The sequence below is a fragment of the Heterocephalus glaber genome, unplaced genomic scaffold, assembly GCF_053883595.1.
Source record: "Heterocephalus glaber isolate CG9 unplaced genomic scaffold, H.glaber_assembly_v1.0 deba00001481, whole genome shotgun sequence".
Taxonomy (NCBI): Eukaryota; Metazoa; Chordata; class Mammalia; order Rodentia; family Bathyergidae; genus Heterocephalus; species Heterocephalus glaber.
Window position 1 is genome coordinate 11517494 of NW_028258317.1, and position 14973 is coordinate 11532466.

At 36.5% G+C, this 14973-nt stretch overlaps 2 protein-coding genes across 6 annotated transcripts in view; one reads left to right on the forward strand and one right to left on the reverse strand.

The window, feature by feature from the left end:
• The window catches only part of Stx17 (syntaxin 17), a 106194-nt gene that overhangs the window by 54971 nt on the left and 36250 nt on the right, over positions 1–14973 (reverse strand). For all 5 annotated transcript variants that reach the window (XM_087184246.1, XM_087184247.1, XM_087184244.1 and 2 more), the window contains exon 3: positions 4514–4579. In XM_087184246.1, the coding sequence (XP_087040372.1) occupies positions 4514–4579 (66 nt within the window). The remainder of the gene's footprint in view (positions 1–4513; positions 4580–14973) is intronic.
• LOC147825814 (uncharacterized) overlaps positions 1–14973 on the forward strand; it is a 49768-nt gene that overhangs the window by 13432 nt on the left and 21363 nt on the right. Inside the window, exon 2 of the mRNA XM_087184248.1 lies at positions 8588–8690. Coding sequence (XP_087040374.1) covers positions 8588–8690 — 103 coding nt within the window. The remainder of the gene's footprint in view (positions 1–8587; positions 8691–14973) is intronic.

Here is a 14973-nt window from a genome sequence, read left to right on the forward strand (position 1 = left end):
GGATAAAGATGTGGTTTATACAACAGAATACTACTCTGCCACAAAGAAGGATGAGCTTCAGACATTTATAGCTAAATGCATGGATCTTGAGACTATACTCTCAAGAGAAATAAATCAGACAACATGTTTGAGTGCAACATTGTTTCTCTGGTGTGGGAAACTGAAAAGTGGAAATAAGGACTAAAATTGGGGAGATTTGGTCAGTAGTGTCCAAAAGTTGTGGGTTCCTTCATATTCTGGGCAAGGAGGAGAGGTCATCTCTATGTTCGGGACTGAATGAATGTTTGAGACTTTGCCTAATGGGAAAAACATCTTTAGAATGGCATTTCCTAAGTCATGGGCAAGAATCCTAGTAGATGACTAGATGGGGGCTGGTGGTCCCAGTGTCTAGTTATCTACCCAAAGGCCTGGATTTTAAATTTTTTAACATCCACTTAATCTGGCAGTCTGAACCCTTTACCCCAACTGAACTCTGACTTTCATGCTCTGAGAAAATATCCCACAGGACTGGGCCCTCCTTAACCATTTATCTTCCTTCCTTTATGTAAATTTTTACAGTGGCTATCTTATGTAAAATACCCTAAAATTTATTGTACATAGTTCTAGTAAATGTTAAAGAAAATATGAAAAAAATAAGATAGAGAAATAAGGAGGAAGAAGTTCTAATAATTCCCCAAATTATACATTCTGTGGTTTCAAAAATATTTCAATATATATGTTAACTTGTTTCTTTCATACCACTAGGATCTCTTAGTTTATTGAAAAGAAAGTTTTGTGCTATTATCTGTTTATTTCTTTTTTGTAAGAGTCTTTTTTTGTCTATGACTTGTATTCTTAACATTTTGGCTATTCTTTTAAGATTATGGTACATAGTGTATTAACTAGTGTTATTCTTTAATTAATTTGTTATGAAATTTTGCTTTATTTTTTCATAGAAGACTTTTTAAATATTTTCTTTATTAAAAAAAGAAGCAAATAATTGCCAAAGAATATCTGCAATACATATAAACAGAAGATCCATATCTTTCAAATTATAAGGAGCTCATATACAAGACATTAACATAATATAATATATGCAAGGAAAATAAATAGGTAACAATTATGAAATATTATTTCCCAGGGCATATGTGAAAAAAAACCTTTTCATCTTTCAAAGCAGTAAAAAAAAAAAGTCAAGTTAAAATAACAAATTAACATTATGTTAGCCTACCAATTAGCAAAAATTTGAGAAATGGATAATACCAGTTTAAGTTTTTGGACAAGGTACAGTGTACCCTCAAGTCACAACTGGCCTCACATATGATAACTTGGATTTTAGTTTAAACTTACGATCAAAATCTTGACTTGCAACCCAAATGCCAGCCATTTGAGCAGTTGTAAACAAAGACTCTTGATGCCAGAAAAGCATATGTAAATGTAAGTAAGCGTCAGTATGAGCCCAGTGTGCATGTTTGTGGATGTGATTTCAATCAGTACTTGATACAACTGCTATGATTACTGCTCTCAAAATGGCCCCCAAAAGGCTAGAAAAGAAGCTAAGAAAGGAAGGGAAGGTAATGAAAGTAATCATAATTGAAAAGAAGATGAAAATTGTGGAGAAATACAAGAGTGGGATCCGTGTGATCAATCTCCCTAACATGTACAGCATGTCAAAATCCACCATCTTAACAATCTTACAGAGAAAAGATTTGTATAAGGAAGCTAGTGTTGCTAAGGGTGTTACTCAAATTAGTAAGTCATGCTCAACAGTGTTAGGCAAGGTAGAAAGGCTATTATTAGTGTGGATAAACAAAAGGCAGATGGCAGATTATAGCCTATTTGAGTCTACAATTTGTAAAAAAGCTAGGGCTATAAATGCAGATCACTCCTTTTTTTTTTTTTTTTTTTTGTACCAGGGATTGAACTCAGGTCCTTGTGCTTGCGCAGCAGGAGGCGAAACCTAAGTCATGGGCAAGTCATGGCACTGAGCTAAATCCCCAGCCCTAAATGCAGATCTTATAAAGGATAATCCATCAATGAGTGATAATGGTGAAACATTTTGTGCCAGTAAGGGGTGGTTTCACAATTTTAAAGCAAGAACTGGGGTTCATAGTACAACTAGGCATGGTGAAGCAGCCAGTGGTGATAAAAGGGCTGCTGAAAATTATATACACCACTTTGAAATGATGACACAGAGAAATGGTTTTTGCTTTTATCAAACTTTCAACAGTGACAAAACTGGCCCTTTCTGGAAGAAAATGCCCAGGAGAACACACATTACCCAGGAAGAAAAGAAAATGCCAGGCCACAAGCCTATGAAGGATAGGCTAACCTTATTGCTATGTGCCAATGTGAGTGGTGAACTCAAGATAAAGCCTCTCTGGTTTATCACACTGAGACCCATAGAGTGTTTATAAAACATAAAGTCATGAAGAATAAGCTAGGGGTCATGTGGAGATCTAACACAAAAGCCTGGCTAATAAGTACTTTTTCTTGAGTGGATCAGGGAGGCTTTCTGTCCTACTGTTAAGAAATATCTAGAGGATGAGGGTTTACTACTCAAGGCTTTCCTCATCATAGACAATTTTCCTGCTCGACCCCCGCCCCTGCCATGGCTCTCAGTGGAGTTCTTCCCACTAATACAACTCCTCTACTACAGCCTATGGAAGCAGGTTATAGCTGACTTTAAGAAGCTATACGCCAAGGAACTGATCCTGAAGTGCTTCCAGATCATCTCAGATACAGATTTAACCCTTTAAAAGTTCTGGAAGGAACATTACAACATCCTTTACTGAGTGGGGTTAACTGAGAAATCCTGGGCCAATGTCTCTCTAAGGGCACTGAGATCTGCATGGAGGAAAGAGCAGCCTAAAATTATACAGGAGAAAGACTTTGAAGACTGGGCTTTCAACTGACCCTGAGGTTGATGACACTGTCACTATAGCAGAGTCCACAGGCTTGCAGATAATGGTGATGCTGAGGAATGGATGGAGGAGCCCTCAGAACTATCTACAGAGGAACTTTAGCAACCCCTGGCTGAGCAACAGAGAATGGCAGCTGAGGAGCTGTCTGAAGAGGAGAGGGCTTATCAACAATCAGTACAGCAAAGTTCTTCTTCTGAAATAAAGGAAATTCTGAAAAAATGGACAGAGCTAAAAATATTTATAGAAGAGACCCACCCAGACAGAGAAAAAGCCAATCGTTGCATTCACTTGCTTAATGATAATGTCATATCATACTATAGAACAGCATTAAAGAAAAGACAGAAACAGACAACCTTAGACCAATTTTTAGTTCTGAAAAAGCTGAGACCTACTGATCCAGAAGCAGGTCTTAGTGGGCTACAGACTCTCCCAAGGGAGAAAGGGCACCAGAGGGTCAGACTCCTGATGTTTCTATGGAAGGGTACTCTCCCCTTCCAAAATAAAACCATTTTCTAATTCATCTTTCCTTCCTGCAAGCCAGAGATGTCAACTGAAATGATGAGTACAGTATGCAACTGATTTTTCTGGTAAACTAGGCACATTTTATAACTTTTTGGTGAATACACAAGGAAAATTATTGGTGTTTCTAGTACATTACACACAGTGTACAACCCTTTTTTATATGAAAAGGTTAGTTAAGGAGTGATTTGGGAGGTTCAGAATGTATTATGGGTAGTTCCATTATTTCTTGTGGGAAAAATAGTCTCGATTTACAAGAACTTCAGGTACAACCAGCTCTCACAAATGAATTGAGCTCATTAAGTCAAGAGTCCATTGTATTGACTGTGAGAGTATAAGCTGATGATCCTTTTCCAGAGGAAAGTCTGGTGACATGAAATAAAATCCTTTGAGCATCAACACAAAGCCACAAATAGAAAATTCCACATCTGACCTCACGTGACAAGTTACAGTCAAAACATAGGTAAAACTGTAGAAAATTACCCTCAGCCTATGTATAAAAGGTGAAATGAATTTCATTTTAGACTTGAATTTCATCCCCACAATAACTCATTATGCAAATGTCCCAAAATATCTGAAATCATAAACACTTTTGGTCACAACCATTTCAAAAAGGGGGTGCTCGCCGGGGATTTAGCTCAGTGGTTCCACTGCCTGCCTCAAGCTCAAGATCCTGAGTTCAATCCCCAGTACCAAAAAAAACCCAAAAAAACCAAAAAAGTATGGCCTCAAATAAGAGGTACTCAACTAGTATTATTTTATATTTTTTTTTTTTATTGAGACAGGCTCTCACTATGAAGTTCAGGCTGACCTTGAACTCACTCTGTAATCCAGGATGGCCTCACATTTGAGGTAGTCCTTCTGCCTGCTGGGATTATAGGTTTATGCCTCAACCCCCAGCTTTCAATCTATATTATTATTATTACTTTTTTTTTTTTGTACCGGGGATTGAACTCGGGTCCTTGCGCTTGCGCAGCAGGCGGTGAAACCACTGAGCTAAATCCCCGGCTCTCAATCTATATTATTTTAGTTACATTTTTTTAAGACTATCTTTTTCATATTGTTTTATCAGAAAAATAAAATAGCCTTACCTGAACTGTACGTCCTGCATTGATATGCTCTTCATGCAACTTGTCCCAGATTCTGCACCGTTGATACTATAGAGAGAGGGTAAGGTGTTGAATTTTTAATCACTAAAGGATAATTTCCAATTATCACAAAAACCCCTACTTACCTACTCAAATATATCACCTAGAGAAGATAGTGATTTAGTAGTGGTATTTAACTTTCCAAAGACCACACAAGTGGGAAATTTTCAATAATATTACATACAGAATTCTAGAAATCATAAAGCAAACAAAAGATCACCAGATCCAGGTTACTTTGTTTTACTGAGAAGGTGTATGTAGTCTGTCTGTATTGCAAACTCTCTGGAAATGGAAAATATAAAGAACATAAATGTAAAGAATAAAAAGATTAATAGCATTCCTTATGTATTTCTACTGTATGAGGAATTTTTATGTTTTTATTTTATTTATTTATTTATTTGGTACCAGAGATCGAACTCGGGACCTTGTACCTGTGAGGCAGGCGGCAGAACCACTGAGCTAAATCCCCGGCCCTGAGGAGGAATTTTTTTTTTTTTTTTGGTACCAGGGACTGAACTCAGGAACTTGCACTTGCGAGGCAGGCGGCGGAACCACTGAGCTAAATCCCCGGCCCTTGAGGAGGAATTTTTAAATGTTTGTCAACAATGGTGTTAAGAGTTGGAAACTAAAATTTGAAAAAAAATAAATATCTTAAAAGCAGCCAGAGGGAAAAAAGACATGAGAAATATAGAGAAACAAAGGTAGGAATGACAGAAAATTTCTTGTGAGAGACAACATAAACCAGAAGCCAATGGAACAATGTATTGAAAGCACTGGCAAACAACAGACAATTCAATGTAGAATTGTGTACTCAGAAAAATGAAGGCATAATAAAGATTTTTTTGAAACATAAAAAACCCAACAGGACTCATCATCAGTGGAGACATGTACTACACGAATTGTCAAAGGAAGTACTTCAAAGTAAGGATTATGGCACTGGGGATGGAGCTGTGGTACAGTGCTTGCCTAGCATGTACAAGACCCTGAATTCAATCCTTAGCACCACAAGGAAAAAAAAAAAAAATGGAAAAGTGATAACTGACAAAAATCTGTTTCTACACAAAGGAATGAAGAGCAGTAAAAATGGCAAAAACAGGGCCTGGGATTTAGCTCAGTGGTTCTGCCCCCTGCCTTGCAAGTGCAAGGTCCAGAGTTTGATCCCTGATAACCAAAATAAAATAAAATAAAATAAATGGTAAAAATATACTAAATATAATTTTTTCTTATTTCTTAAATCTCTTTGAAAGATAACACCAAAAACAACAACAATGTATTGGGAAAAAAAACAATGTATTTTTTTATAAAATGGAGTACTACTCAGCCATAAAGAATAAGAAACCAGGGCCGGGGATTTAGCTCAGTGGTTCCTACGCCTGCTGCACAAGCACAAGGACCCGAGTTCGATCCCCAGTACCAAAAAAAAAAAAAAATGAACAAGAAACTAGAGACATTTATAGCTAAATGGATGCATATTGAGGCCATCCTCTGAAGTGAAATAAATAGGATACATATGTGTAAATACCGAATAGTTTCTCTAGTATGAGAAACTGAAAGTGTAAATAAGGATACACATGATGAAATGGCCTAATAACATATTTCTTGGATTGTGTTTCCATCGCATATCATATGACTGTATCGAAATTTAAATTAGGGAGAAGCTTGCCTTATGTGGAGTCTGCTAGCTAACTGGAGTTTTTTTCCAGACCACTATTTGTTCCATGTTGGTTTTGGGGATCTTTCTGAAACAAATCACATCCTCTGGTGTCTTGTTGGTGCTTGAGGTGCTTTTTTAAGTTATATGGAAAAATGTTTAAGTGCTTTTCAGTTTTGTTTTGGTTGAGTTCTACTGTATTTGAATATTATTGTAAGTTTTTTTCCCTTGCATTGTTCTTCTTTGAATGGTTTTAATTTTTGTATGCGCGTGTGTTTGATAATAAAGTTATTTTTAAAAAGTTTAAAAAAAAAACAAAACAATGTATTAGGCTGTTAATAATATAGAGGGAAGTAAAATATATAAAAAACAATAATACAAAGACCCTAAGAAAAGAAACAGAAATAAATCATTGAAAGGTTCTTATAATATGTACTAAGTATATAATTACTTGAAAGCAGATTATGATGTTAAATATGCATATTATGAACCATAAGACAATTACTAAAAAATAAAAACAGGTATAATAATCCAACAACAGAAAAATGGAATCATAAATACAGTTAATCCAACAAAAGGGACAGCAAGAAGAAAAAGAGAACCAAGTAAAGATGAGACAAATAGACAAAAATAGCAATGGTAGATTTAAAGACAACCATTTGACAAAACTGAACATTTGTTCATTATAAAAACTCGTAGAAAATGAAAAATGTAAGTTCCTCATTTCAAAAGAGGGCATCTACAAAAACCCATATGTTATACTTGATGGCAAAGGACCATTCTCTGATACTGGGAAGAAGTTAAAGATATCTTATCTCACCTGTCCTACTCAACATCATACTGGAGGCCCTAGCTGGCACAGCAAGGTGGAGAGAAAGAGTAAAGAAGGGTGGGAGGGAGAAAAGGCAAACATTAGAAAGGAAGAAATAAACTCCTCTTTTCATAGATGGTATGACTGACTACATATCAAAGAATCTACAGAAAACCTACATAATATTAACAATGACTGAGGGCCACAACTGAGGATTACTCATATAATGAAAGTCTACCAAATATCAAAAACATAAAAGCAACGACAAATACAGAGGATATATCCCAGGAATATTCTCAATTTAATTCACTAAAAAGCACTATGTTGAATACCTGAGTAGGCTAAATTTACTTGTTACATACTCCACTTCCAAGTACCAACACTGCATGCAATAATCTTTAAGGATAACTATAATTTCACCACCATAATTGTTTCAGGGCACAGGCATTTGCAGCTTTCCCAAGAAACACCAAATGTGGATGTTAAATGAGTGAATGTTAAGGTGTACTGTGTAGTGCTGTGTCAACATAGTGTTTCTATCTGACTGGACATGGCTTCAATCCCAGCATATTCCATAGGGAGCAAGTGAGCTGGTATTTCAACAATAAACAATGCTTGAATGGTGACAAATGCTGAAGTGCATATTATTAACAGTGTAAGAGAAAGCAAAACTATTCAACTCCATATTTTTCCATCTTTTTATTGGGGAAAATAAACTTAAAAACAGAGAAGGATAAAATTAAATGATTAAGAGGAAAATAAAAACCAAGAAAGAAAAAGAATAAATACAAATAACTTTCAATGACTTCAACAGGCCCAGGGCAATCACATCTCAGCAAACTAAAAGACCTTGCAAAAGTGATCACCTAATCATCTCCTCATAAAGAACTGCAAAAACTTAAAAGGTTCCTACAGACTTGTAAATATTGGCCTAATTTTCACAAAAGACAGTATATCTTAATATAAACCTTGGGGGGAAATTCTATACTAGATTATTAAAGAGATGGTTTGTGAGAACTTCAATGCACAACTCCAAATTTGCAGACAACAAAAAATGTAAGAATTAACATAAAGACCACAAATGCATATGATAGGAACAATAATAACAATTATAAATATAAAGTCCAACACTTAACAGTAAAAGATACAGGTATAATCTGGCCCAATGGGTGCAGCTCACATAATTTTTTAAAAAGTCCTACAGATATTATTTAGTTTATTATAAAGTCAATAAAAAAGCCAGAAATATAAAGTGATTTCTAAAATGATTGATGCAGAGGAGTCCCAAAATAGCTGAGCAGTGAATGTCAGCAACTCAGCTTCTCTAGGACCACATGTCTAGAGTCTGGAAAACACTACCTTGAAGAAAAATCAAAGTGAGTGGAGGCTACCCAGGAACCATGAGGGAATTAACAGAGGAGAAGAAAATAGGATTAAGTGATATAGAAGAAATAGGTCACACCATGGAGGAGAGACTGCACAGTGCTGCTGACAGTGGCTGGCTAGACACCAAATAGGAGGCAAATTGAAACTAACACCTTTTTTGCTCACGCAGATCCAGAGAACTGCATCAGGACCGAAAGAATCATTGGCAGTTGGAAAAGGCAAGGACAACATGGAACAATACTTCCAGAGTGGGCTTCCACAGTCAATACTTGGTGAGTACCCTGGTACACGTGCCTGTAGCCACATTTGTGGAACAAGAGCTGACAGGGATGCCACTGTAGGGAAGGGCTGAGTGCTTGAACCTGGGTCCCAGAGCAGTCACTTGGCTGTTTCACACTGCCAAGTTTCCAGAGAAGATGAGGGAAAGAGTCACAGGAGACTGCAGGGAGTTGGAGAGCAGACTCGGGGGCGTCCTGCTGAGAGGCAGGGGCTGGTGAACACAGACCTGGCTCCTGGGGTCAGAGGCCAGGTTTAGCCTGAGTTACACAGGATTGGAAGCTCACATTGGTGCTGTGTTCTCACCGCAGATCTCCGTGCCCAGCACTGTTCTGTGGGTGGACTGCCACCATAGACTTCTGGCACAAACAAAGACACATCCTGATTTGAGCTCTGCTCCTTAATCCTATGCCAAGGAAAAGAGCCATGTGGCCAAAACATAGAAAACTTTCTTTTTGTTATTCTTTATTTGATTGTAATATTTTTTCATTTTTTTATTTTACTTTTTAATTTTTTTATTCTTTGCTGTTTTCCTCTTTCTGTACACTTTCACCATAATTTTATTCCATTATTTTACCCTTATTTTTTTGTCTGTGTATGTGTGCTTCTCTTCCTCTTGCTTTTTTTTCTCCCAATATAGTTTATAGAGCAGGGGAATTCTCCCTTGTTCCTTTATCCACATCTCTTCATCTGACTTCATTCTCCTGTGTCTTATGGAGTCTCAATTTTTCTTTTCTTTCCTCTCCCCCTCTTTGTTGTCTAAAGACAACTCCCTTTACCCTTTTCTCTAATATTTATATCAGTCATAGATCTTTTCCTATTCCGATTTCTCACTACTAATTTGTGCCCAGTTTTCCTTGTTACTCCTTCTAAATAAATAACATTCCCTTATAATCATTAGGATCCTTTCACCCTCCTGTTGCTTCCTTCCCATAGCACAGAAAAGAGGATTTAAAATAATTTTTTAAAGAAAATAACTTTTTTTTCTTTTTTTCTCTTCTCTTCCCGCTTCTGGCATTATCCAGTCCCCAACCCCCTGCACTTTAGATAACTGATTCTATAAAATTACTGTTGAATGCTGTTTTTCACTATTAGAGGAGACATAGCCATCATATTAAGTGCACACTAACTGTGGGTCAAGACTTGGATTGTTATGAGGCTTATGCTATAACTGTGGATTTCTTCCATAGGCTAAAAGGAGATCCAAAACAGGGTCTCACGGTATGTTATTTCTTAACTAGCCCTAATAGATACCATTGTATCAGCCTGACTCAGTGGACAGTTTTGTGCCAGTGAACCTGTCTGCCCAATCCACCATTACACCCAGAGAAAGGGACAGCAAGAACTCCTAACCTAAGAACTAAGACTGGATCAGGACCTGCAAAAATGCTTCCAACCTGGCAGAAAGAAGTCTTGAGTCTAAGTTACCTTCGGTATTGTGGTGTAGGGATCAGAGGAATTATTGAGTTGTGAGCACTCAGACTCTCTGGGAAAGAAACTATTTGGGAATCACATATGCAGTGTCTCATTGGAATATTTAATCTGTGTTCCCATCAGATATCTTACAGGTTTAAGTTTTTGTTTCTTGATTTATTTAGTAATGTAGGGTTATTTTATGTTCTTTTATGGTTTCCTGTGTTTATTGGGTTGTTACTTTTATGTATTTGCTCTTTCACTGGCTCTGACTTAATTGGTGTCTAATATCTCTTGTCTCAGTTCCCTATCTAGTTTCTTCACCTCAAACCCCGGAACAATATTATTAACATGTTTCTTTATTCTTTTTCCAAATATGTAAAATCCTCCTCCCAAGTTGCTTCCATACCCTTTAAGTCAAGCTTTTCCTCAAGTCTCCTTGGCCAGAACTGTAGCATATATCTCTTATTCTTTGATAATGGAACCCTGGCAACAATGGAATCCATATCAGACCCATTATCATCTACCTGCTGTGCTAAAACTTACTTATCCTGAACCACTGAGTTGGGTTCTGTCAGACAAAAGGAAAGGGTGGGAAAAAGTGATCAAAAGATTAAAGTACATATTCATAGACTAAAGAGAGAAGTAAGATTTTAATTGTCATTACAAGTTAACAAGTAAGAACAAATAAATAACAAGCTTGGTTATGTATAATTTTGTACCATACAGCTCAGGCTTCATGCTGCTTGATTACTCCATGACACTCTAATTGTGCCTCTCATCATTCTTTGAATTCATTTTTTGGATTTTTTTTTCCTTCATTGGTTTTTTGGAGTTTGGCTTTTTTCTCCTTTTTTCATTTCTTTTTACTTCATTCTGCTATGTTTTTCTTTTTCCTATTTTTCTTTTCTGTTATTTTTATTTTATTTTACTGTTTTTGGTACCATGGATCAAACTCAGGACCTTGCGCCCGCTTGCAAGGCAGGCGGCAGAACCACTGAGCTAAATCCCCAGCCCCTCTGTTACTTTTATTTAAATCTGTTATTTCCCTTTATTCCTTAATAGGGTCCTTTATCTCACTTTTCTTTCCTCCTTCTCATCTTCCATTGCTTAATTTTTCAAATTTTACTTTTCCATTTATCTGAGCCCATTCTCTCCATCTTCACTAGTGTAATCATTAAACTTTATAACTCTTTTTTTTTTCAAGGAAAATGATAATTTATTTTATTTTTTTTTTAGTTCTTTTATTGGTACATTTTAGGTATACAATTCGTTTACATTTATCATTGGGTGCTTGTACCTGTACATTATATATCTTGGTTCTTATTTTTTTCCCCATTACCTGTGCGCCCTTCACCCCCTCCACCTTTCCCTATTTACATAGATTTCATTTCCTTTTTTTTTTCTTTTCTCATGGTTTTTCCTTTCCCTCTTTTCCTTTCCCCTTCCCCTCCCTTCACTCCTTTGTCTTTGGACCTTTTTTCCTATTTCAAATTATCAATTATTCATTTTAATCCTTTTAACCCTTGTTTACACTATCAGTTTCTCACACTAGAGAAACTATTCGGTATTTACACGTGTGTCCTATTTATTTCACTTAAGAGTATGGCCTTGATATGCATTCATTTAGCTATAAATGACTATAGTTTTTCGTTCTTTATGGCTGAGTAGTACTCCATTTTATTAAAAAAACCACATTTTCTTTATCCAGTTTCCAGTTGATGGGCACTTGGGCGGCTTCCAAGCTTTAGTTATTACAAACTGTGCTGCTATAAACATGGGTGCACATATATCACTGCGGTATGATTCTTTTAATTCTTTTGGGAAGATACTCAGCAGGGGAATAGCTGGGTCAAATGGGACCTCTAGTCCTAGTTCTTTGAGGTATCTCCATACTGACTTCCACAGTAGTTGCACAAGTCTGCACTCCCTCCAACAATGGAGAAGGGTTCCTTTCTCTCCACAACCCTGCCAGCATTTGTTATTGGTTGATTTCTTGATAGCAGCCATTCTTTCTGGGGTGAGGTGCAATCTCAGTGTTGTTTTCATCTGCATCTCTCGAATGACCAGTGATGTTGAACATTTTTTCATATATTTGTTTGCTGCTTTTACTTCTTTGTCTGAGAAATGTCTGTTCATTTCAGATGCCCATTTTTGAATTGGGTCTTTGAATTTGGGGGGGTCTGATTTTTTTTCAGTTCTTCATATATTTTAGATAGTAGTCCTTTGTCTGAGGTACAGCTGCTAAAAATTTTTTCCCATATTGTAGGTTGTCTGTTAGCTCTGTTGATGGTTTCTTTTGCAGTGCAGAAGCTTTTTAAAAAGATGAGATCCCAGTTGTTGATTCTTTCTGCTAGTTCCCGTGCTGCTGAGGTTTTGTTCATTAAGTCTTTTCCTACGCCAATGTCTTCAAGAGTTCTACCTAACATATCTTCCAGCAAGTTTAGTGTTTCTGTCTTAATATTTAGATCTTTAATCCACCTCAATCTTAGTTTAGTGCATGGTGATAGGTATGGGTCTAGTTTTAATCTTTGTCAGTTGAAATCCAGTTTTTCCAACACCATTTATTAAATAGGCTATCTTTCCTCCAATGATGGTAGTTGGCTCCCTTGTCAAAGATGAGGTGGCTGAGCATGTCTGGAGTTGTTTCTGCATCTTCTAATCTATTCCACTGATCCTCAGGTCTGTTCTTTTGCCAGTACCATGCTGATTTTATCACAGTACCTTTGTAGTATAGTTTCAAGTTGGGGATTGTGATACCCCCAGCCATGTCTCTGTTGCTTAGAATTGCTTTAGCTATTCTAGATCTCTTATGGTTCCAAATGAATTTTTGGAATGTTTTTTCTAGTTCTGTAAAGTATATTATTAGAATTTCAACTGGGATTGCATTGAATCTATACAGTAGTTTTGGAAATATGGCCATTTTCACTATATTGGTTCTTCCTACCCAGAAGCAAGGGATGTCTTTCCATTTTCTTGCATCCTCTTCAATCTCTTTTTTCAGAGTGCTGTAGTTTTCAGTGTAGAGGTCTTTTGCTTCCTTTGTTAGATTGATTCCTAGATATTTCATGTTTTGGGATGCTATTGTAAAAGGAATTGTTTCCCTAATTTCTCTCTCAGTGAGTCTGTTATTTGTATATAAGAAGGCTATTGTTTTTTGAGTGTTGACCTTGTATCCAGCTACTCTACTGAATCTGCCAATTAAGTCTAGAAGACTTCTGGCAGAGTATTTTGGGTCTTCTATGTAAAATATCATATCATCAGCAAACAATGACAGTTTAACTTCTTCTTTCCCTATCTTTACTCCTTTTATTTCTTTCTCTTTTCTAATTGCTGTGGCTAATGTTTCCAGAACTATATTGAACAGGAGTGGTGATAGTGGGCATCCTTGTCTTGTTCCTGATTTTAGCGTGAAAGTTTTCAGTTTCTGACCATTTAGTATGATGTTGGCTGTTGGTTTTTCATAGATAGCCTTAATCAGATTAAGATAAAGACCTTCTATTCCAATTTTCTGTAGGGTTTTTATCATGGGTGCTGGATTTTGTCAAATGCTTTTTCTGCATCTATTGAGATGATCATATGGTTTTTGTCCTTGACTGTTAATATGGTGTATTACATTTATTGATTTACAAATGTTGAACCATCCTTGCATCCCTGGGATTAATCCGACTTGGTCAGGGTTTATGATCTTCTTGATGACCCTCTGTATTCTGTTTGCCAGTATCTTGTTGAAGATTTTTGCATCTATGTTCATTAGGGAGATTGGCCTGTAGTTCTCTTTTTGGGTTGGGTCTTTCCCTGGTTTTGGAATCAAAGTAACACTTGCTTTCAGGAATGAATTTGGAAGTATTGCTCCCCTTTCAATTTCCTTGATGAGTTCAAAGAGTAATGGCATTAGTTCTTCTTTAAATGTCTTGTAAAATTCAGCAGTGAAGCCATCCAGACCTGGTCTTTTCTTTGTTGGTAAATATTTTATTACATTTTCAATTTCACTCATTGTAATTGGGGTGTTTAGAATTTCTATGTCTTCTTCATTTAACTTTGGCAATTCATATGTATCTAGGAATCTGCCCATTTCTTCTGTGTTTTCCATTTTATTGGAGTAGAGGTTCTTGAAGTAGGTATTGATGATCCTCTGGATTTCTGCTGGATCTGTCGTGACTTCACCTTTTTCATTCTTAACTGCATGTATTTGTGCCTTTTCTTTCCTTTTTTTGATGAGGTTGGCTAAATGTTTATCAATTTTATTTATTCTTTCAAAAAACAAACTCTTTGATTCATTGATTTTGTTTTGTTTTGTTCTCTTAGTCTCCATTGCATTGATTTCTGCACTGATCTTTATAATTTCCTCTCTTGTACGAGCTTTGGATTCGTTATGCTCTTCTTTTTCTAGGAGCTTGAGGTTCTGCATTAGGTTATTTATCTGAGTTTTCTCTGTTTTCCTAATATGGGCATTCACTGCTATGAATTTCCCACGTAGAACTGCTTTCATTGTGTCCTATAGATTCCTGTACGTTGTACTGGCATTTTCATTTACTTGTAGAAACTGTTTAATTTCTTCTTTAATTACTTCTGTGACCCATTGGTTGTTCAAGAGGGTGTTATTCATGTGTTTGCTGGGGTTTTGCGGTTTCTTATGTTATTGATCTCCAATTTTATTGCACTGATAATATACAGGGGGTAACTTCAGTTCTTTTACATTTACTTAGACATGTCCTATGAGCTAGCATGTGGTCTATTCTGGAGAATGACCCGTGTGCAGCCGAAAAGAATGTGTATTCCGATTTTGTGGGGTGGAACACTCTGTAAACATCTATTAAGTCCATTCATTCAATAGCTTGGTTCAGTTCTAGAATTTCCTTGTTA